The sequence below is a fragment of the Zootoca vivipara genome, chromosome 4, assembly GCF_963506605.1.
Source record: "Zootoca vivipara chromosome 4, rZooViv1.1, whole genome shotgun sequence".
Classification (NCBI taxonomy): Eukaryota; Metazoa; Chordata; class Lepidosauria; order Squamata; family Lacertidae; genus Zootoca; species Zootoca vivipara.
Window position 1 is genome coordinate 38,525,660 of NC_083279.1, and position 22,069 is coordinate 38,547,728.

The 22,069-nt window shown below is 42.0% G+C and overlaps 1 protein-coding gene across 1 annotated transcript; it reads right to left on the reverse strand.

Moving 5' to 3' along the window:
• Positions 1 to 2,587: 2,587 nt before the first annotated feature.
• Positions 2,588 to 12,875, reverse strand: RS1 (retinoschisin 1). The gene is made up of 7 exons (XM_035116694.2): positions 12,831 to 12,875; positions 12,164 to 12,179; positions 10,424 to 10,449; positions 8,356 to 8,461; positions 6,106 to 6,247; positions 4,361 to 4,556; positions 2,588 to 2,827 (listed from the first exon to the last, which is right to left on the reverse strand). The coding sequence occupies exons 1-7, from the start codon at positions 12,873 to 12,875 to the stop codon at positions 2,675 to 2,677; spliced, it is 684 nt and encodes a 227-aa protein (XP_034972585.2). The 3' UTR covers positions 2,588 to 2,674.
• Between the last annotated feature and the right edge of the window lie 9,194 nt (positions 12,876 to 22,069).

Here is a 22,069-nt window from a genome sequence, read left to right on the forward strand (position 1 = left end):
GTCTTGGCAAAAAAAGAGAGAGCAAGCTGTCACTTCAAACCAATGAGATGGATAAATTCAGGATGACTCCAATTCCCAATATCAAATCTTAGCTGTAAAAGTAAGTTATAATTATTTCAGTAAAAAAAACCTTCCATGTGATGCTGAATATGAACACATTAAAGCAGCAACTGCAGAGAAGGGATGACTATGAGTACAGTGTTCAATGGATTCAAGCAGCCTATTAAGGGAAGCTGCGATAACTGGAGCTTAAAGAATTAGTGCTTTTCCAATCCATGCATCAAATTCATTATTCATTACCGTTGATGCCCAAGAGCCTAGCCTTCAAATATTTTGCTTCAGCCACCTCCATTAAAACTGAAATGCAGGCATATTTTTCACTGTTTTAATCCCCATATTGCATAATATGAGCAAGATACAACCCTGAAAATAGAAATGTCAGCACTGTGGGGAATGCTATCTGGGAAATTTAAACCGTACCAACATAATTTGGCTTTCCACCCAAAATCTGAACTATAGCTCTTTGTGTTGTGAAGTATTTTTCAAATTCCAGGTTCCAAAAGAAAAGCTGCTCTCTTATTTTCCAGCTTGGGGGAAAAAAAGAAAAAGGAACAGTCCTGATAAGACACACTATAGTTTGTCCTGTCACCTACGGGTAGAGTGGGTGAGTAACACAGCCCCTGCGTAAGTTGCAGGATTAATGTATTGTTTTGGAAGGTGTGAACTGGGAAGATTCCCATTTAAATCTCAGCTGAACAAAATTTATACTCCTTCCCTAGTTGAAAGCCTGGCCAGGGAGCTGCATACATTAATAAACTGGTAACGTGTCATCTTACCAGCACCTGCACTGAACAATCAAGGTTCAACAGGCAACAGACCCAGCCACCAGTGCAAATGCAGAGCCAGGATTCCATCTGTACCCAGCTGGCCTATAGCAAAGTCCAAAATGAAGATCACAGCTTATAGGGTTGTTACTAAAGTCAAAGCACATAGTTATTTACTAATCACATGAAAGCTTATTTTGTAAGTTAATCAAGGCCCCAACCCAACACAGAAGTAATTGGTATAACGTGCATTTACCTGTTTAATTGTGGCCCCTGGAGAGTTCTGAGAAAAGCACAGGTTCACAGTGGTGAATCAGCTCGAAGAAGGAGAACTGAGTAAATCATCAAAGTAGTTTTGGCTTTATTTTTGAGTGTGGATTTAAATTTATTTTGAAAGCCCTTACATTTAACACATGCACATAAGGAAGGAATATAATTATGTACACACAATTCTACATGTTTACATCACAAACAAATTTAAGTCAAGATACAATGGAAAATTTTCTACACGCTGACAGTGACACGCATTGAACCGTTGTGTAACTGGTTTTGTAAACCACGGAGAGGTTTTATTACAATCGAACGGTATATAAACAGATAAATAAACACAAATTAAGATTCCTATTTTTTTAATTTATAAAATGGGAGTGACTGTAAACCTATAAAAAAGATAGATCAGAATACTGTATCCTAGCACCTCTTAAATTACATATCTATATGGGGGTGACTGAGCTGAACAACAAGCAGTGTCAAATTATCAGTCGCAGTCAATGTGTTTATTGCCTGCAGCTGGAAGAAACTCATGGCCCCACCTGGGCTGGACAGGTTGCATAGCATCTGGGATACTACCATGTTGAAATGAACACGCTAGATTCAAACCTGAGAGAACAGGATGATGCAGATTAAATCTGGTTAACATTTTCAGCCTTCCAGGACACAATTCATCCACATGCACCGTTTTGTGTCATTTTGTATATATGGTGAAATACATGGTTTGTTTGCTGTTGTTATTAATGCTTTAAAATCATCATAATTTGGGGGAAGCAACAAAGATTTGTTATTGCAAATGCTAGGACCTCTCCTCCGAGGTATGTCTTGTGCCATCACTGTATGTTTTGTCAACAATGGACACCCCTTTTTTATTCGGATCTTTTGTTGCATGGATTCCTTCTCTCCTCCTGGCATTGCTGTTCAATGCAGCTGTTTTGTTGCTTTGTCGCTACTTGCCTTCTAGCTTTTATTTTACTATTTTAATGTATATTGTAATTGTTTTAATAATGACATTTTTGCTACCTGCCCTGAAACCATTCACAAATAAATAATGCTCAGCAGGGGGGGGGGGGGGAGAAACAGTTTCATTTGAACACCAACAGCAGCAAACCAAAACTCTTGGGAGCCATGTAGTCTAACCTTAATCTAAGGACTTGTGATTGGCTCATCCATTAAGACCTGCCTTAAGTCTAATTAAGTATGCTAGCATCAGCAAAGCTTGAATGGCACAGGCCATTCTGTACTTTCATGAGAGCTTCATAAAAATCAAATCAAAGCCTTTCCCTCTCGCCACCAACTCCTCCAACCCCTGGAGCTGAAACAGGAAATATAATGCAACATGGGATCATGGATATTTTCGGTATTAATTTCATCTCAAAACGGGTCTCTTGGGTTCTATTGGTTTAGACTTCCATTAAAGCTTCCATTGTTGGGGAAGGTGCAAGTCACAGCAAAGGGGATAATGCTTACATTTTTCATAGTACACCGAGATACATGAGGAACCTACTCATTCTATTCATTGTACTTCTATATCTTGCTAATGCCTCCCTTGCAATGTCATGTGGGGCTGAAGTTTAGCATCAAGCACACTTATTCATGCACACAAGCAGCTCCATCCTGATGGCAATGCGAACATGCCAGCCAAGTGGTATCAAGCGAATGTAGCGCGAGACAATGGGTGGGCGCAGAAGGTTCTGCACGGAAGATGACCTGTCTGAATTTCCATAGAAAACCTACGGAAGACAAAAAGAAAAAAGGAAGGTCGCGGAGTGGGGACAGCGTTCATTTGACAGATGCCAGGATCGAGGCCTCAACTTCCTTAAATTCTGCATTCAGTAAGTTGGAAACCTATTTAGCGACTTAAATTGTTTCGTGTCACTAATTTACCAAGCAATGCTGCTGCTGCTGCTGCTTTCTGCCACTAGAAGCAAATTACTTGCAATTACATGGTGCAGGTTGCCAAATTCTGCTTGGGGAGATAAACCAACCTCTCCACAGCTAAATTATGTTTATACAATAATAGGCTTTCCAGGGCATGTAGTTTCGTCCTGGCATGTAGCATGGCTAGGCAAATCCATGAAGAACACACTAGTATAAATGAGGAGCAAGTGTCATAAATGTATTGGCTGTACATAGCGTAAAAATGTTTACGATTGAAATTCTTGTCAGTTCTCTCAGTTTAGATCAAATGCAGATTTTGCTCCAATGTGATGAAATCAAGGCTAATGCAGATTCTTTTTCTCATCCTTTCCCATTCAAATTCTTTATTCAAATGATGTTGTTGTTATTAATACAGAATTTTATTCAGATTCTTTTTCCGTTTTTCTTTTGGGTATCAGTGAAACAAATGGCATGGCAAAAGTCCAAACTTCAGGGAGATTTGGAGTCAACTGGCAATTAGCTTAGAAGCTCCAGGTTGTGAAAGCTTGTACTCTGAATTAATCAATTCTGAACTTAGGTGCAGCAAAATTGACAATAGATGATATGCTAAAGAGGTGGCAGAATATGGTATTCAATGTGGACTTTGCCACTTTGGAAAACAGCTATAACAAGTAGCGGATTGTATGAGAATCTATATGCTTTAAAATATCATACTCATTGCAACATCTTCTATTATACATAGCAGTGCTCTTTACAGCCTTTGTGTGCCCCCCCCCCCGGCAGTTTACTCAGGAGAAAATAATATATTTCCAGTGCCGTAACACTTTGAAACTTCTGCTTCTTTCTACAGTATATTTAGCATTACATAAACAGTGTTTTTCTAAATAAATGTGGCACTGCTTACCTCCCACTAGATTCCCTATCAACAATATCAGAAACTCAACCCTCTAATCAGTTCTAGATGTAGGCAAGTTGTTGCATGTAGCAACTGGTTCCTCTGGACATTTCCATATCTGTCAAAACACACACGCAGCCAGTTCAATGGCAACCTTCTTAGATGAGCGTTGAGATGGCTGGCCACACACATCCAGTCTTCTGATTTATTTATCTATTTACTGCCCTGGATGATCAACCAAAATATGGTACATAATTATTTCTTTTATACTGATATTCTTTGGCCCTCACTTTATTGGGGCATGAATTTAGAATCTTAAAGCCTTGGACTCAAATTTGGTTGTCAAGTACTGAAATCAAGTCAGTGAATACTAGGATTCATTTTTATTTGAGCAGGATTATTCATCTCAACACACTCTGTTCTGAACATATGCCAATGTGGAGACATCTTCAGAAAATGCATCTTTCAGAAAAATGCATCTCATACTGACCCTGTTGTTTCCTGTCTGATCCTTGTAATAGACCCAGTTCAGGTTCTCGTCAGTCCTGTACTGCACACTGTATTTCGTCATCCATTCGTCGGCATCGCACCGTCCTTGTGTGATTATTCCTGAAATCACTTTGATTTCCTTCAGGTCAATCTGCAGCCACTGGTTTGAGTCTTGGTATTTGGAGAGCCAGGCACACCTGTAAGAATTGCAGGAGAAAGACATAGAAGGTTATGTCAAATACTAAAAGAAACACTAGCCAGTGAATGAGATGTGTTCTCTGAGGTCGGAGGTGTATGCAATTACAGCTGACACCGGCATGCTAGAAGCAACTTCTCTGGGACAATTTGGCAGCAGTGCTCAGACTCGTTTGCTGAGGTTGTGCCTGTGCCTCTTAACTCCACATTTTGCCATTTTGATTTATGGGTAATACCCTCGGTGAGTCAATGTAGGTGGAATGAAAGGCACCTCCAGACTGTCAGGAGTTTGAAGCAGGCCTGTGTAGAGTGAGGCCTGAGGAGGGAGTGTTCTTACGGTAGAATAAAGTTAGAAACTCAAGCAAAAAAAAGCAGCTGGTCCCTGGTGGAGCCAACTGGCCAGCTTAGCCCTTAGGGCAAGTGTACCTGGCTCTGTATAGGGTCTTGTTTGAGGGAGGAGTTCAAGAACATACTATGGAATTTAGAATTGTACAATTAAAGTGGATTAAGATGCTCCATCACCCTAGTGTGGCAAAAACTCTAGAAACAGCCTGTTGTATTCAAAGTAGCATTAAGGAATCATATAATTATTTGGTAGACTGATGAGAATAATAGAATCTTAGAATTGGAAGTAACCATGAGGGGTCATCTAGTCCAACCCCCTGCAATGCAGGAATCTTTTGCCAAACATGGGGCTGGAACCCATGACGCTGAGATTAAGAGTCTCAGGCTCTACCAGCTGAGCTATACTGGCTATACCAGAGTATGTTCCATTAGCAAAAGGATTTCTCCTTGCACAACGGAGTGTTCTCCCCCTCTCCTCCACCCTGTCCACTCCCTAAATCTGTTCTGGGGGTTCCCTTAATTCTCTGTAGCATATTTTGGGATGGCACAGGGCATATGGGGGGAAGGAAAGGAAAGAAAATCCTGTTGCACTAGCACTAATCCTTGCACTAGCACAAGTATTTGGTTGCATATCATTTAGACATTTTGCATGACAAGGAAATGTACACAATATGCCTTTCTGGCACATTATATACACAATCTGCAAGCAAACCAAGAGGAATTCAGGGTGCATGTTCATTCATTGTCATATAATCTCCCTGCAAATAAGTGAGAAGGCATGCTCCATTAAAAACTAGCTATAATCTAACCTCTGCATAAATTTTGCACAAGCAGATTAGAGCAAATGCTCAATAATGTAGATAGGTAATTGGGAGGAGCTATATCAAAATGTATTAATACAGCCAGCAGGAAGAATAACTTGTTGACATGGTGGTTGGGAGGAAGAGACAGCTGGGGGAACAAAAACCAGGAGGAAATGGATCATCACAACAGCATAAAGCAGGTGAGACAAAGAACAGAGGTAGTTGAGCAGACAGAGAGAGGGGGGGAGGGAGGGAGGGAGGGAGGGAGGGAGGAAGGAAGGAAGGAAGGAAGGAAGGAAGGAAGGAAGGAAGGAAGGAAGGAAGGAAGGAAGGAAAGAAAAGTTTTACATAGTGTCTGGCTGACTCTTTACTGGTCAAAACATTAGGAAGATGTGCTGCTTACCCAAAACCTTGCCCGTTAAGCCGGGCCTTGTTTGCAATCCATGAAGTGTACCATCCAGTGTACTGCTCTGGACTGGAGCAGGTTATCTGGTCTGGAGTAACAGCTCCAGACTCAAAACCAAGTGGCTTGTGATAGGGACATTCTGCAATTGAACAACAAACATTTTCAAAAGAGAGCGTGCACGGGTACAAAAAGCTCCTTCTCTAGCTCAGGGCTGGGGAACATCTGGCCCTCCAGATGTTGATGGATATCAACTCCCATCATCCCTGACCACTTGCCATACAGGCTGGGGCTGATAGGAGTTTGCGTTCAATAGCATCAGAAAGGCCATGGATTCCCTGGCCCTAAGGCTCTCTTACAGAGGGTGAGATGCAGACTTTGTTTTCCTAGTAGACGGAAGCATTTAGGAAGAGTAGAAGTTGGGTTGCTTTGTTTCCTTTATTCCTTTTGTTGATTTCTGAGTCCGTAACGTTGCTTTCCTAGCCCACTGAAAGTATGATGCCTGCCTACTTTCACCAGCCGAAAAAGGTACACAAAATTGGCTTGGGAATGTGGGAGGCCACTGTCAGAATTGTGGCTGTGTTGGACCTGCGTAGAGTTGCCCTTTTGTATGAATTGCCACTAGGGATGGAGGAATATGTCAATTTTGGTTTCATGCTGTTTCTCATTTTCCTGTCTTCAGTTCTCCACATTTCCACATCAGTTGGCAATTTTTTAAAAAACTCATCAGCATATTAATGCAAATTTCATATTTGTTTGTGATTTTGCCAAATAACTTTTGCAAACCCATTTTCCCTAATACAAGCCATTTTGGAATGCTACCGCTATGTTTATGTCTGGATGCATTTTTATTTTTTATTTTGCACAATTTACTCTGGTATATGAACTTTTGTATGTATTGCTTGGCTGGAGAAGCGCATTGCAAAATCCTGAGAAGTGTGAATGAGATAGGTTTGCCTTTAAATACAAACTGAATCCAATTTCTGACCCCTCCTTAATCACCACTTTCATTTCGATACTACCGGTATCTATGAACTCCCTGTAATGAGGGCATATTTTGTAGTCTCCATCACCATAGAAATCACAGTGACCGTATGTGTGGAAGTCTTGCAAACCATGTTAAGTAAAACTGGGCTGAATTGCCTGCAATGTGGCAGGCTACAATGTTTACAAGCAACGAGAGTTTTATTTTTAGTAGCACTAATCTCTAGCTAACACAATCATAATATACTTAGGAGGTAACCTTCTGTTCTAGAAAACCGTTGTGGAGAAAGAAATTACCAGACAGATGTCTAGAGACTGATGGACCAAGTCAGTTAAATTATTTAATGCTGTTACCATTGACCTTAGAAGTCTCTCTGTGTGCTGTGCATTAGAATGGCATCCCTGCCTAGTTTCTACCACAATATATATTTTCTCCATAATATGGCATTTGAAGGTGAAACTCTTTCTCAGCTAATACTACTACAGTAGTACTTTGACTTACGAATGACTTGACTTGCGAATGTTTCGAGTTACGAACAGAGTTCCGTCCGCCATTTTGGATGTGGTTTAGATAGGATTTTTTCGACTAACAATTTCCCCCCCCCATTGGCTTCAACTTACGATTTTTTTGACTTACAAAGGTCCGTTCGGAACGGATTAAATTCGTAAGTCGAGGTACCACTGTATGTGGTTTTAGTTATCATTTAAGGGCCCAACTACATGTTGCATTAAATAAGTAACATAAAGCTTCACCCACGGTTTCCCCATCTTAAATGCTAAGTGTGGGTGATACAGCTTTTACCAGGACCACAGTCCACGAGGTAAGAAGGTGTGATCCTTTCCCGGCTACTATCCCAATGGAAATCCCTTCCTAAGTAGCAATTTAAACTTAGGAACTTTTCTTTGTAATTGTCATATTGGCGGGGGCGTGGCGGGTGAAGGTGTTCACAGCTGGGGAAGGGTTAAACCTCCTTCCAGATGTTGCTGAACTACAACTCCCATGGGCCATGCTGGCAGGGGCTGATGAAAGTTAGAATCTGGAGGGTGAGCAGTTCTCCAGCTCCCTCATAAGTACTGGCGTCTTGTGACTTTCCTTCAACATTGGTATTCTGCTCCCCAGGGTATGCCCAAAGCCCAAGCCTTCTCCCGAAAAAGTGCTAAATATTTATTTTAAATTAAAACCGGCTATGGGTGGCTGCGATGGAAACCTTACTCACAGGTTAAGTAAATATAGGCTAGAAGCCATGATCAGTCAAAAGTTCTTACCTGGCATGCATTCCAGATTGTTCGTCCCCGAGGACCATACGGAATTTGGACTTCCCTGACAATCACATTTGCAGGCTTTACTGTGCCAGTGTTCCAGTCTGTCATCCTAACAGAGCAGAAAAGAAGAAGGAAGGAAGCAAACAAACTGGTGTAAATCCTGTTCTCTTAATCCCTGCCATTTCCAATGGCCGACACACCAAGTCCAAATCGCCGCCATTTTGACATAGAAACAAAGGATAGCTCAAAGTGTAGGAGGATGAATGTCAATAACCACGATATACCTGAATATAAGTTCCTAAGGGACACTATGCTTTTATGTAGAGGAGTCTCAGAGCTAATCTGCCGTGGAGAATATCTGTCGTTACTTACTAGGTTGCTCAATTGGAGTAGAAATTCAAAGGGAGCTTTTATTTTAGAAATCTCGGGCAGATTCTCTGCAGTGGCCAAGAGAAAGCTGGGAAACAATGCAATTCATCAGAAATCTGTTTTGCTCTATTTGGTAGAGCAGCCAAAATACTGAGCAGAGACCTATTTGCATATTAATCGGAATGACTGTATAAATTGACCAGTTCCCTACATTTAATTTCATGTTGCAAGTTGCAGATGACACTTTTGTCTTATTTTTTATTATATTTTATAATGTTTGTTTGAACAATAAAAGCTTGAGGTAGCAATAGCTCCACGATAGAGCAACTGCTTTGCATGCAGAAGTCCCTAGGTTCAAGCCTGGCGTCACCAGAATGGGAGAGAACCCTGTTTGAAATTGTAGAGAGTCACTGCCAGTTACGGTAGTTGCTAGATGAGGTAGGTGAGACAATGGTCAGACTCAGAGTTTAAGGCAGCTTCCTGTGTTGCTAGATACCATGGCAGTCCTTATCAGGCTTTGCTTCCCTCCTCTCTTCTTGCTTAAGTAACTACCAAAGCTAATGTGAAACACAGCAGTTTGTGTGGGCATGTGTGCAACTCTCAATTTAAATAATAAAAAAACCCAGCTTCTAAAAGCAAGGGGAAGAACAAGATGTGAAACAGCATTTAAAGAAATTAGCATTACTAAGATAGCAAGTGCACCCTGATGGCATCATAACAAAGCATGGTAGAGAATGGGCAACAGGCCATACAGCTTGCCCTCATAGCCAAGGAATTATCATTTAATCATTGCAGGCAGGAAAGGGAAGCAGGCAGATAGATGTGTGATGTTGCATCGCAGTATATGGCAACGTGCAGCAGCTTAGCTGTGGTACCTTGTGGGAAAAGGGCCAAGCACTCTGCAAACTACTTGTGTAGGAAAGCATTTATAGTTTCTATGGTATCATAAAAGCAAACATGTTTTCAAGAGGCTGAGCGAGTCAGAAGGAAACAAAAAAAAATCAGAATGATGTAACGATTTGGTTGTTGCAAGCATATGAACATGCACATTGCTGGCATTTCCTTAGGTAGGATACAATCCAAGGTATGAATTAAGTGGTGCACCCCCCAGTCCTAAAAGTGGTTGTTCTGCAGGGGAGACTTTGCAAGGCAAGCTGATTATGTATATGTATATGTATATGTATATGTATATGTATATGTATATATATGCATGCATGTGTATGGGAGTAGGTAGGTAAGGTATGTCACTTGGCCCAAACTGTTGAATAAATCTCCATTCTGCTACAAAATTCACTAGATGACCTTGGGACAGTCACCATCTCTCAGCCTGACCGACCTCACAAGGTGTTTATGGAAGTAAAGTGGAGAGTGAGGGAGAGCCATGCAGGTCACCTTGAGCTCCTTAAAGGAATGGGATAGAAATGGACTATTAAAAACAACAAAAGCAATAACAAAAGATCCATTTGGTACAGTGTCTCTGTCCAGTTGCACAATCTATTGACATGGCATCAAATGTGAGTTTGTTTAAAGCAAGTTCACAATATTGCTTCTGCGGTGGAAAGATGTATTCTGGTACTAAATGACCCGAAAACATAAATATCAATACTATACTCTAATCAGTGAGTGCTGGAACAGTCAGCAGAGGTCTGGATAAAGCTCCAAAAATATTTGGACAGTATACAAAGAAGTTTAAAGGACCTACCTCTGCTGGTGACAATGCCAGCATGGCTGTACAGCAGAGATAATGCAGCATGGTGGGAAACAACAAGAAAACGACAGTTAAAAGCATAGTGATAACTCGTGAGGTACTGGAATGAATAGGAAAAGGTATGGAAATGAATCACATGGTTGCTCAAGCATCATGAAGTACTGCATTGCAATGGATGACAAACTGGTCGGAAACAAAAATGGAGAAAATTGTACTTTGCATAAGCTGTTTGTTACGAATTAGCCAGAGCACAAGGAAGAAGTACACTCCAAACTCCCTAATATTAATCAAATCTGCCTGGATATGTTTTCCTTCCTGAATTTTCTTAACTTAGTTCCTTACCTCTCTCTTTCCACACAGCCCTCCAGATATTTTGGACTACAACTCTCAGCCTCAGCTGGAAGAGTCCCAAGATGACACCTGCCTCAAATCAACAATTCTTTTAAACCAGGTGTCAGGCACATTTGGTTCTCCAGATGTTACTGAACATCAGCTCCAGCAAGCATGGCCAAGAGCCAGGGATGATGGGAGATGCAGTTCAGCAACACCTGGAGATTCCCCATACCTGTTCTGGACAGTAGGGATCTGCTATGCACACAGAGTTTCCTTGATGGGAAAGGTTTCCCCATTCATAGCAATGCATAGTGTATCTCTATCTACACAAAGATGACCATATAAAGGTGCGATCCTGCTTGTAGGGAAACTCTGCGTGTGCATTCAGAGTACAAAAGGAACTCTAGTCCAGAGCATTTTGATCTTTATTTTTTAAAGAACAAGAATCCCGCAGCAGCTTATAGACTAACAAATTGATGGAGGTTTCATGGGTTACAAGGCATGGAGGTTTCATGGGTTACAAGGCATGGAGGTTACATGGCACAAGGTGGTTTAAAGGGAGATAAGAAAAACAAGAAAACTAAAGAGGCAACAGTAGAAGCTGCATAGCTCCATATCAAGGAATTCCAGTTAGCATTGAGTCAGAGACCACGGGTGCCATGCAGATAGTGTTCACTGGTGATATGTTTACATAGCATGGTAAATTGTGCAAATACCTAAAGTGAGATGGTTCAGGCAACACGTAGATCCAAATGGGTGATCTATCTTCCTGTCTGCCTCCTTTGCCAACTCAAAACTTGACTATGTTTTCCTCTAACGTAAGAGTGGGCAGAAGGTAGATCTGAATCTACGCAGGTATCTCTGTGTCATTTGCAGTAGATCAGCACAGATTTCTGAGTCTCAGCTGTTTAATAACAACAGCAACAAAAGAACTATTCACACCCCCAATTAAACAGGGAGGCAGGTGAGTTTGTGGAAGGATTGAGGTCTGTTCAGTTCTGGGAACCAACCCTACATCTATGGGCTCAGAATTCTTTACTTCCACCTTTTGCACCAGGATCTGGTTGGTGAATCTTGGGGTTTTAGGATAAAAACAAAATAGATCCCCTAAGCTCAAAGTCTCTCCCTTGCCCCAGCCCCAGAATATCTACCGTACCACATATTCTCTTCAAATCCTCATACCCAATTTATTCCCCTCATGATCAAACCTGCTGGGCTTTATCATAACAATTGGTTCACATCTGTCTGAACCCAACATAGACTGAGTAATACAAAATCCCAGTACAACAAAAAATGGATTCAGACAAATGACAAATTCTGTCGTGACCACTAATTTATTTTTAGTTATAATGTGGGTTGTTATCTTTCAGGCTCCCTAAGTGCTCTAGGGGAAACAACCACCCTTAAACAAGAAAAGGTAAATGTAAAGGGACCCCTGACCATTAGGTCCAGTCATGACCGACTCTGGGGTTGTGGCACTCATCTCACGTTACTGGCCGAGGGAGCCGGCGTACAGCTTCCAGGTCATGTGGCCAGCATGACAAAGCCGCTTCTGGCAAACCAGAGCAGCGCACGGAAACGCCGTCTGTTAACCTTCCCACTGCTTACCTTCCCTACTTGCACTTTGATGTGCTTTCGAACTGCTAGGTTGGCAGGAGCAGGGACCGAGCAACGGGAGCTCACCCCGTCATGGGGATTCGAACTGCCGACCTTCTGATCAGCAAGCCCTAGGCTCTGTGGCTTAACCCACAGCGCCACCCACAGGCCGTGTCCCCCTTAAACAAGTACATATCTTCAATTCCATTTCTTTGTGCTTCAGCACCAGGTCTTTTCCCACCCCCACAGCATTTTTCTTCATCAAGTGAATCCAGTCAATCAGGAATCACATGACAAATAACATGTTCCCATATCAGCAATCAGTCCTTTCCTCACTATGAATGGCTGGGGAGGGGGCAGAAGAGAGTGTTTATTCCTGTTGCTAGGATCCTATTAATGCCTGGTGTGTGTGTGTGTGTGCGCGCGCACGCGTGCACGCACGCGCAGGAGATTCCATTAATGGAGTTTTAATGAGCACTAGAAGTACTTTTCCTATTCTAAGATCAATGAAGGCCATATGAAAGATCAATGGAGGCACACATTCACAAGCAGAAACCAGGAGTTTCCAGAGAGTCCAAGGGATATTTTTGGAATCAAATGAGATTATGCCGACAATGTCCTTGTATGGCCTGAATTTTGCTGGTATCTTACAAATCAGAATAAATTGCAGGATTGTTGAGAAAAATAATCTATGTAGATATAATTTTAATGGATTCCCCCCCCCTCTGTTTCATGAGCTATACATATATTTACGTAATACAAGTTGGACTGTTGTTTTTTTCTACACATACTCTCACACACACCTGTGTCTTTGTGCTGAATATTGATGTGAATGTCGGGAGGACACGAACTGCCAGAGATCGTGTTTCTGGTGTCTCCAATTCAACTGACCTTGTCAGGTGGAGTTATTTTGTTTTCCATGATATTCAAGAAGTGGAGGTCAGAGGCTAGCACAGCATTTACAACTGTAGTGACACAAGGTGCTCAGCAGCAGCAAAGGACTACAAGATACAAATCCGATTTAAGATATGTCAACCAGTTGCCTAGCTGATAACAAATAGCAATTTTACTGGATTATCTTTAGGGCCTCTCATCATAACCTAAAGGTTCTCATCATAAACTAAATATGTTCAGGGGTCATCAACATGGGCTTCCAGGTACCCACAGACTCTCCTCTCCTGCTCTCCCCCCCCCCCACACACACAAAAAAGATAGGTTTGAAATAAGCATTGTACTGTAGCCATTGCAATAGGTTGTGTTGTGTGCTTAGCTGCAGTGCATGTGTTGCTCATAATAGTTGGTCCAGTTTTCCTGTGGGCCAAAAAGGTTGGGTACCCTCTTCTACATAGTATGATACTGTAAGGCAGCAATATGGCCGCCCTCCTATGTTAGTTTCACCCACCCACCCACCCACCCATCATGGGCAATGGTCAGGGATTATGGGAGTTTAATTTAAAAAATAAAAGTGTGCCATTTTCAGATACAGTGCTTCAGGACATTCTAGAACCAGCAAAACAAGTTTATTTAAGTGTATGTTTTGAAGAAGAAGCACCTAGGCCGCAACACGTAAAGCACATTTCTCCTCACAGAGCTTCAGTTCCTAGCACCTTTAACAAGTTAAAGGAGCACTGAGAGTTTTGACAGGCCCAATCCCAAATTCAAACAGATGCTTGAAATCACATCCCCACTTCAATGTGTGATTGTCATTGCTGACACTACCCGAATTTCCAAGTGGTGTGAGATTCTAGGGGTAAAGGTAAAGGACCCCTGACAGTTAAGTCCAGTCGTGAATGACTCTGGGGTTGCGGTGCTCATCTCGCTTTACTGGCCAAGGGAGCCGATGTTTGTCCACAGACAGTTTTTCTGTTTACCTTCCCGCCAGAGCGGTACCTATTTATCTACTTGCACTTGAAGTGCTTTCAAACTGCTAGGTTGGCAGGAGCTGGGACCGAGCAACAGGAGCTCACCCTGTCACGGGAATTCGAACCACTGACCTTCTGATCAGCAAGCCCTAGGCTCTGTGGTTTAGACCACAGCACCACCTGCATCCCTATTCTAGGGGGACTGGGTGCATTTATCAGGAACAATGAAGCACAACACAGTCTGTGGTGTCTTTATGATGTGTGGCTTATTTACATTTGGATGGAGGAAGACCCAAGAGGGTCCTGCTTCTCCCATTGCTTCAGTCTTGGATTCTAAGACACAGCAAGCATCATGTCTAACTCTCACTGTAGCATAAAATTGATTGCCCAGCTCACGCCCTTCCCCATCCCCCTTCCAGCTCGTAAAGGGACACTTTTTTCCTTATATCATCTGCCCTGAAATCTAAAACCCCTTTGGTCTCTGCCCATCAACACACAGCGGGAGGAGGGATTCCACTCTCATTGTCTGGTACTTCTTCACCCCTGGAAACATTCCCCTCCCAACTCTGGGATTGTCTTTTGCTCAGACCTCAGAGTGGGGTCTTCCCTCTCTGTGTCCAGCAGAGTCTTCTGTCTTGTTAATGGCTTTCTTGATGGATTATTTCATAATGGGTAAACAATGGGTATGGGCCATTGTTTCATAATGGCCCATACCCAGGTGATTCCCTGGTCAGGAAAACAAGTCCAGCCTGTATTTTTACACTGCTAAATCCATTGATTAAACTCCCAACATTTACTAGGAATCATAGAGTTTGCTTAAATTCTAACCCTTTACAGAATCTAGATATTTTTGGGGATTCTCACCGTCCAGCAAACTTATAACAATATTATTTCCCCTCTTCAGTTTAATTCATCTAGGAGTTGTTCCAGAGACACAATCTGTGCACAGGACCCAAAGCTCTTGTGTGGGTCATTCTTAAAATATTCAAGATATTAAAACTCAAATGAGCCTACTTACAAAAAATAAACAAAATGCATGCAACCCCAAAAGGTACAGGAGCATTTTCTGCCAGGGAGGGGAGGCATAGAGGTTGGCAGGTCTACAAGGTAGGATATGACCTCCAGATCTTCTATACTAGGGTTAACTTAACATATGTTGGGGCCACAGGGACAAACATCACCTTTCAAAAGTTTTAGAATCACATGTTTCAGAAGCTGATTTTCTAGGTTTATAAAATGTGCAGGCAGCCTTTCTATTTCAGAAGACACCCTCTAATTCAGGCATGTCAAACTGGCGGCCCTCCAGATGTTTTGGCCTACAACTCCCATGATCCCTAGCTAGCAGGACCAGTGGTTGGGGAAGATGGGAATTGTAGTCCAAAACATCTGGAGGGCTGCCAGTTTGACATGCCTGCAGTCTAATTCACAGACCGCGAACAGAATATTAGTAGTAGTAGTAGTAGTAGTAGTAGTAACAGAGTGGAGCTCACACACACACTTCATATGTTAAGTCAGCACTAATATAGAATTCCTGACTGAAGAGGGTAGCAAGTCTGTAAGGTGGGCAGACATAAAGTTTGCTGAAATTGACAATGTTCCCAGTCTATGTCAATAAACTGATTCTTGGGTTTTCTGAGGGGATTTAGCATGCAGAGCTTTTCTTAGCCCCATATGAGAAGATGGGGTGTAAAAATTCCTTATTCTACCCAAGTATTAAAAGGTGGCACTTTGTCTCCTTTTGAATCTGGTCACTGCGGTGATGGCTGTTCCTTGGAACAATATGTGGCAGATTCCGCATGATGCTGAGTGACAGGCAAACAGGTAACAAGTGGGCCTAGTCCAAAAAACAGTAGTCAACTGCCAATTCTGTCAAAGAACAATAAGGTACAAAAGCAAAACCATTTCAAATTTGGTAACTATATGTGTGTTTTCTAAACCTGTTTTGGGAGCCTCAGCATTCTGGGGCCTGAGGGCACATTTGGAAATATGAGGAACAGCTTTAGGCACCACAAAATGCCTGGTTCTCAGAAGAAAAACTGGTAATGTTCGGAACCATTGCCATCCTCCCAAACAGACAAAACATCCACACCTCCTAAAATAAATTTAAAAAAACAACAGGAAGCCCCCAGAAAGAACAGGCAACCCCCAAGCAAGAACAACAAATGTTCTCCAAAAGACTGTGCTTTAAATATATATGTACATTTTTTTTAATGGCAGGCCTTGATAAGAGTGGTGTCTGAGCATCATAGTGCCCACAGGGTTAGGATTTCTATCCATTAGTTCTGCCTTCCAAGCCTGCCAAAAGGCATGGAGACTGAGGTCTGTACTTCTGCACTTTCTCCTGGTGTAATAAAATCCTGGCTCTCACTTCCCTTGAGCCTCCAGTGAGGAAGAGCTGGATTTAGGCAATGCACACCCTCAAGCATGTGACCTCAGATAACAGTCTGGGCCTCTCTGTTTTGCAGCTGCAGAGATTACAGCAGGGGAGGATAAATTGACTCAGTGGTGTGTGTTACCCCAGGGCAATTTTGTACTCTCAGTAAGAGTTAAGTGTAAATTGTGAGGTGGAGTTCTCCTCACAGCTTAAAGAAAGAAAGCTTGCCATTTCTATTCCCACCCTACAAACATGCAGGTGTGGTTCTGGCACCACCATTCAGTCCATCAGCAGCTATCCAGCTTTGAATAGAACATTATGTAGGTGAAAAGGAAGTAAATAAGGAATTGGGGGTGAAAGAGGGAAAGAAGTTGAGCGGGAAAGTTTTTAAAAGAAGATGCAGGTGCATATTGTGCACGTCTTCCATTGTGGGGCTCAAGCTGGTATCCCAGAAAGTCTTACTGGAGTTGGAGAAGCAGGAGGGAAGGGGGTCTCAATTTGACAACCCCTAAATAAGCTTTTAAACACTTTTTTAAGTCTGGTGTTTGTTTAACTTGCTCTGTTGAGAACTTAAGCACCTCGGAAGAGCTCTGCTGGAGGAAGCCAAAGGCTCTTGGATTCCATCATCCTCTGGTTACAGTGGTCAACCCTAGGCCAAATGAGAAGCCCCTGAACACAACAGCTTGTAATTCCCAGCAGCTCGTATTTAGAGCCTTTAAAAAAAAAGAAGCTGACTTCATTTTATTGTTGTATAATTTATAACTTTATGGTTTATTTGTTTAAAAGCACAACCTGGAATGTTCACATGAACATTCTTCTGAGGGGGAGAAATCTTGTGTGGTAAAAATTGTTTCACCAGAGAAATGTTACACCGTGTTACCCCCTTCCTCTCTGTTCAAAAGTGGACAATCGTAGCTCAGTGAGCTGCACCCAATACACGTTCCAATCACAAGTCACATTAATTAACCAAGGGAAGCAGACCTCAGGCTAATGAACATTTTCTCAGTCGATGAGGTTTTCTTTTTCTTTTGCTGGCTGCTTTTTCATGGAAAGAGTGTGTGTGTGTGTGTGTGTGTGTGTGCGCGCACACACACACACACACGTACATCCTGCCAGAATAAATGCTAAAATTACCACAGTCTGATAAAAGGGGGTCAGGACCTGAAGAGTGGCTAATTTGGGGGTATAAGGTCATGTGCTTAGCATCGACAGCATCGTCAGTTTAAAACCTAGAGGACATGTCTCAATTAGATTATGAAATATAGGTCAGATGTGAGCCTGGGTAATTTATAATTGCCTCCATAGTACAGTACAGCCCTGCAGGCAGTTGGTCTTAAACACCCTCCGTCTTCTGACCTCTGGACCGCTTGCCCTGGCATCAATTACCTACAAAATAGACATGCCTTGAAATCCAAATGCTGTGGAAATCTGATGCTTACTTAAGTTGCAAGCAAGAGTCACGGCCACTGCTGTGGTTATCAACAGGTCACCAACTATGCCATTAGTAAATAAGTAAGGAGGAAGTGCAGTTCAATATACTTGCAAAGCATGTTATACTCTAGCAAACTAGATTGAAGAAAACTTTGCTTGGCATTGCATTAAACATCACTTCAGCATTCCATGACCAACAATCACTTTTCCATCATTTTGATTACTCCCTATACTGTCTCAGTCTTCATTCTCTTAATCTGGTGTATATTTGAATATTTACATAATTATAAATTTAAGAAATTACAAGTATTGCATAATAAAATAATATTGCATGCCATTTCATCAGCTATGGAGATAAATTCAAACTCTCAACAAAAGCTCTTGCTGAAGAATGTTCATAGGAGAATTTCAGAGCTGTTCATGTTCATTAATGAAGGATTCTCTTCCCAGTAATGACTGTGAAATGTGGCCCTGAATGTCTAGTGCAGACTGTACCAGGTGTTTCTGGAACATATCCAGAGAAAAACAGCTGGTGCAGATGTTTCCTTACAGTTCTAGAGATATAAGGACAAAGTCATGTTTGTAGCCTGACTTATGGAGACTCCTTTATTCAGTTCCAATTCAATCAAACAAACAACACACACTATTTTCCTATTTATTAGAAGCTGTCTGCCTTCAGATGTCTTCTAAAAGTCAGATAGTTGTTTATTTCCTTGATATCTGATGGGAGGGCGTTCCACCACCGAGAAGGCCCTCTGCCTGGTTCCATGTAACCTCACATCTTGCAGGGAGGGAACCGCCAGAAGGCCCTCGGCGCTGGACCTCAGTGTCTGGGCTGAACAATGGGGGTGGAGATGCTCCTTCAGGTATACTGGGCCGAGGCAGTTTAGGGCTTTAAAGGTCAAGCCCATTGCTACACAGCAGAGTACTCACCTCTGGCCGTTCCAGGCCAGCGCCCCTGCAGTCTATGTACAAGTGCTTAAAGGACTGAGGGGTGAAGCCAGAGTCTACAGATTACCTGTACGGCTACGTTTTGTGCATGTTGATGTTTAAAGGCAACCAATGAGTTAATGGATAAGCTAGAAATTTAACAACCCAGCATGCTAACCATATACCCTGTGGAAACTTCAGTAATCTTGGTGAGTCAGTCATCCATAGTTTCCAGCTACATGACAAGACCAATTTTACCCCTTTTCAGCGTATCTGGATTTCGGAAGGCATAGTCAAATTTGCCCAAGCATATGACCATGATGCCCCTTAAGTGACTGTGCCCCACAAGGCTTTTAAAGGCAGCCTACAAAGCACAGCTGATGAATCGAAACAAGGCTTGATCTCCTGCAGTGGGGAAGAGTTTGATCCTTCCCGCTAACCCACAGTGTATGTCATAGAAATCAAAGCCTTTAAATGAATGAGCAATTTGGGCCTCTGCCACAGTCAGTGAAGCGCAGAGATGGATTTTCAGGCAGGAAGCAGGTTTTATAGTATGGTGTGTTTTTTTAAACGAAACAATATAGAAAGGGGAAACAGAGCGTGCCAATTTTTGGGTGCTACTTACTTCCCAAGCCCCTGCACTTAATCAGACCGATATAGAAAGTGGCCACAGTAACTGACACACAGAACAACACAGTGACTAATTTCTGTCTAACATAATCAGATGTACATTGTAAATAGCTTTTAAGAACCTGCTGGATTAGAAGAGCCTGTGTGATCAGGCCAATGATCCATGTAGCCCTACGTCCTGTTCTCACAGTGGCCATGCAGATGCCTGTGGGAAGCCTAAAAGCAAGACATGAGGGGCATCCGTAGTCCCGTGACTTGGGAATCCCAGGGACTTGCATTCAGAGGCATACTGCCTCCAACAGTGAAGATAGAAAAAAGACATTTCAGTTAGTAGCCATTGATAGCCTTTATCCTCCATGAATTTGTCTAATCAAAGTTGCTGGCCACCAATAATTCTTTTAGAAGATAATTCCGTAGTTTAAGTATGCACTGTGTGAAATTCTTTCTTTTATCTGTCCTGACTCTTCCAAAATTCAGCTTCAATTGATGTCCACTGTGATGAGAGGGAATCCCCCCCCTCTATTCGCTTTCTCCACCCCATGCATAATTTGATAGCACCCCAACGTAACCTTTCCTCCACCCCCTCAATCATTTTGGTTGACCTTTTTGGAACCCTTTCCAACTCTACGAGCCCCTTTCTCTGGCCACAACTGTACGCTTTACAATGGTGTTGGTGATGTTTGGAAATAGAAACAAAAATATCCAAATAACTGCCTCTACAAAATATTATTTTTATATTTTTTAAAAAACTTCAATTACATAAATGTTCCTCAATAATTAATCTTTAGAATGCATGCAGTATACTACTTTGATTCAATAAAGGGCTTGCACAAAGCAAATGAAAAGTATCATCTGACTCAATGGGGCTGCTGATATGATTACATTTAGCCAGGTCCTCGTGTATAATGCAATTTTCATATATAACGAGATGAAGGAAAGAAGTGGAGACCTTTTCCCTTTGCTTCCCACTCACCTTCCAGCTTCCTCAGCAATGTCACCACTTCCCTCTCCCCATCTCAAACAGTGCTGAAAAAGTGGAATGCATCAGCCTGGGATGTACGGTACGTAGGCAACATTTTACTCTGTCAACCAACCCCCGTTGAAAGGCAGATGAGTTGACAGATTATAATTTTGCCATACTTAGTCCCCAATTGCCTTGGCAAAGCTTGTTAGGACAGGAGGTTTAAATCTGATCTTTCATTTGCTCTTTCCATTTTACACACAAAAATGGCAAAGCGGACTGTCTCGTCGTTGTCGCCCCCCATTTCTCAACGTATTCACCCTGGGAATATTAGGGATGTGGTATACAAATTTACTAAAACACCCTGTAGATATATTTTTAAAGCACTTTACATTTCTTTTAAGTGTGTCAAAAGCATATTTGTATCATCAAATACTGCAGAAAAAAGTAGGCATTCCTATTTTAAAATGTGTTTCCCTCTACCCTGAATGTTGCAATTATTGGCATTTTTTTAGATGCCCGGGGGGGGGGGGGGTAACACCACCAGTCTCAGTGCTCAAACTGGGCCTGAAATGGATGCAGAAAATCAGTCTCATCTCAGAGCCTGGCTCCAACAGCCCTGTAATTCATTGCAGTTGCTTGGTGCAAGAAGCAGGCATCTCTCTTTCCTCATCCTTCTCATCCATTGTTGTTCTTGATCCAAGTCCATTAGACCATTAGGTAAACCCACAACTGCATCATCCAACACATTTCAGCTGCAAACTCTTCACATATAATCGCCTTCTGCCATCTACTTATTTGGAAATGATTGTGCAGGGCAGGATCCAGACAATAGCCTGGACTTGAGGATAGAAGTAGGAAATTTGATGAAATCAACCCAAATTGTTTTTCAGTTTATCTTGCAGTAGAATTTACAGTGCAGTTCTGTGCATGTGTTCATAGAAGTTAAGTCCCACTGTGTACACGAGACTTACCTTCAAGTAAAGTGTGCTTAAGATTGCTGTCTTAAGTCTTCCACCAACCACAGCGTATATTGTTAGACAATATATAATGTGCTGTCTTTAGGTCCTATGCTACCATAGTCTCAACCAACAAGATAATTTGGCCCTCGCACTCAATTAGCGTTCAGGTTAAAGTTTGCTTAGATACTACTTGTAGCAGAAACCTCCATTGTGTAGCACACGAAGCTATTTCGTGCATGGTACAGTAACACACCAGAAAAGAATTAATCTGAGGAGGAAAGCAGAAGATGGTTTCTTCTCTGAGCTGCGTGCCAAATGGAAAAGAACTCATAAGCAGGTTACTACAAAGAACAAGATAATTGCTCCCAGCTTATGTGAATGACCTGGCAGTACCTCTTGGGATGCTGAGTTAAAGTGATTATCTTTACATAAAGGAACTGCTGGGAATTTTAAAAGAATGTTGAATCTTTGGATTTGAATGTTAAGAAAAGCATATGACACCATAGGTAATTTAGCTAAAAATGATAGTCTGATATATGAATGTATGTTACTTAATCGCGA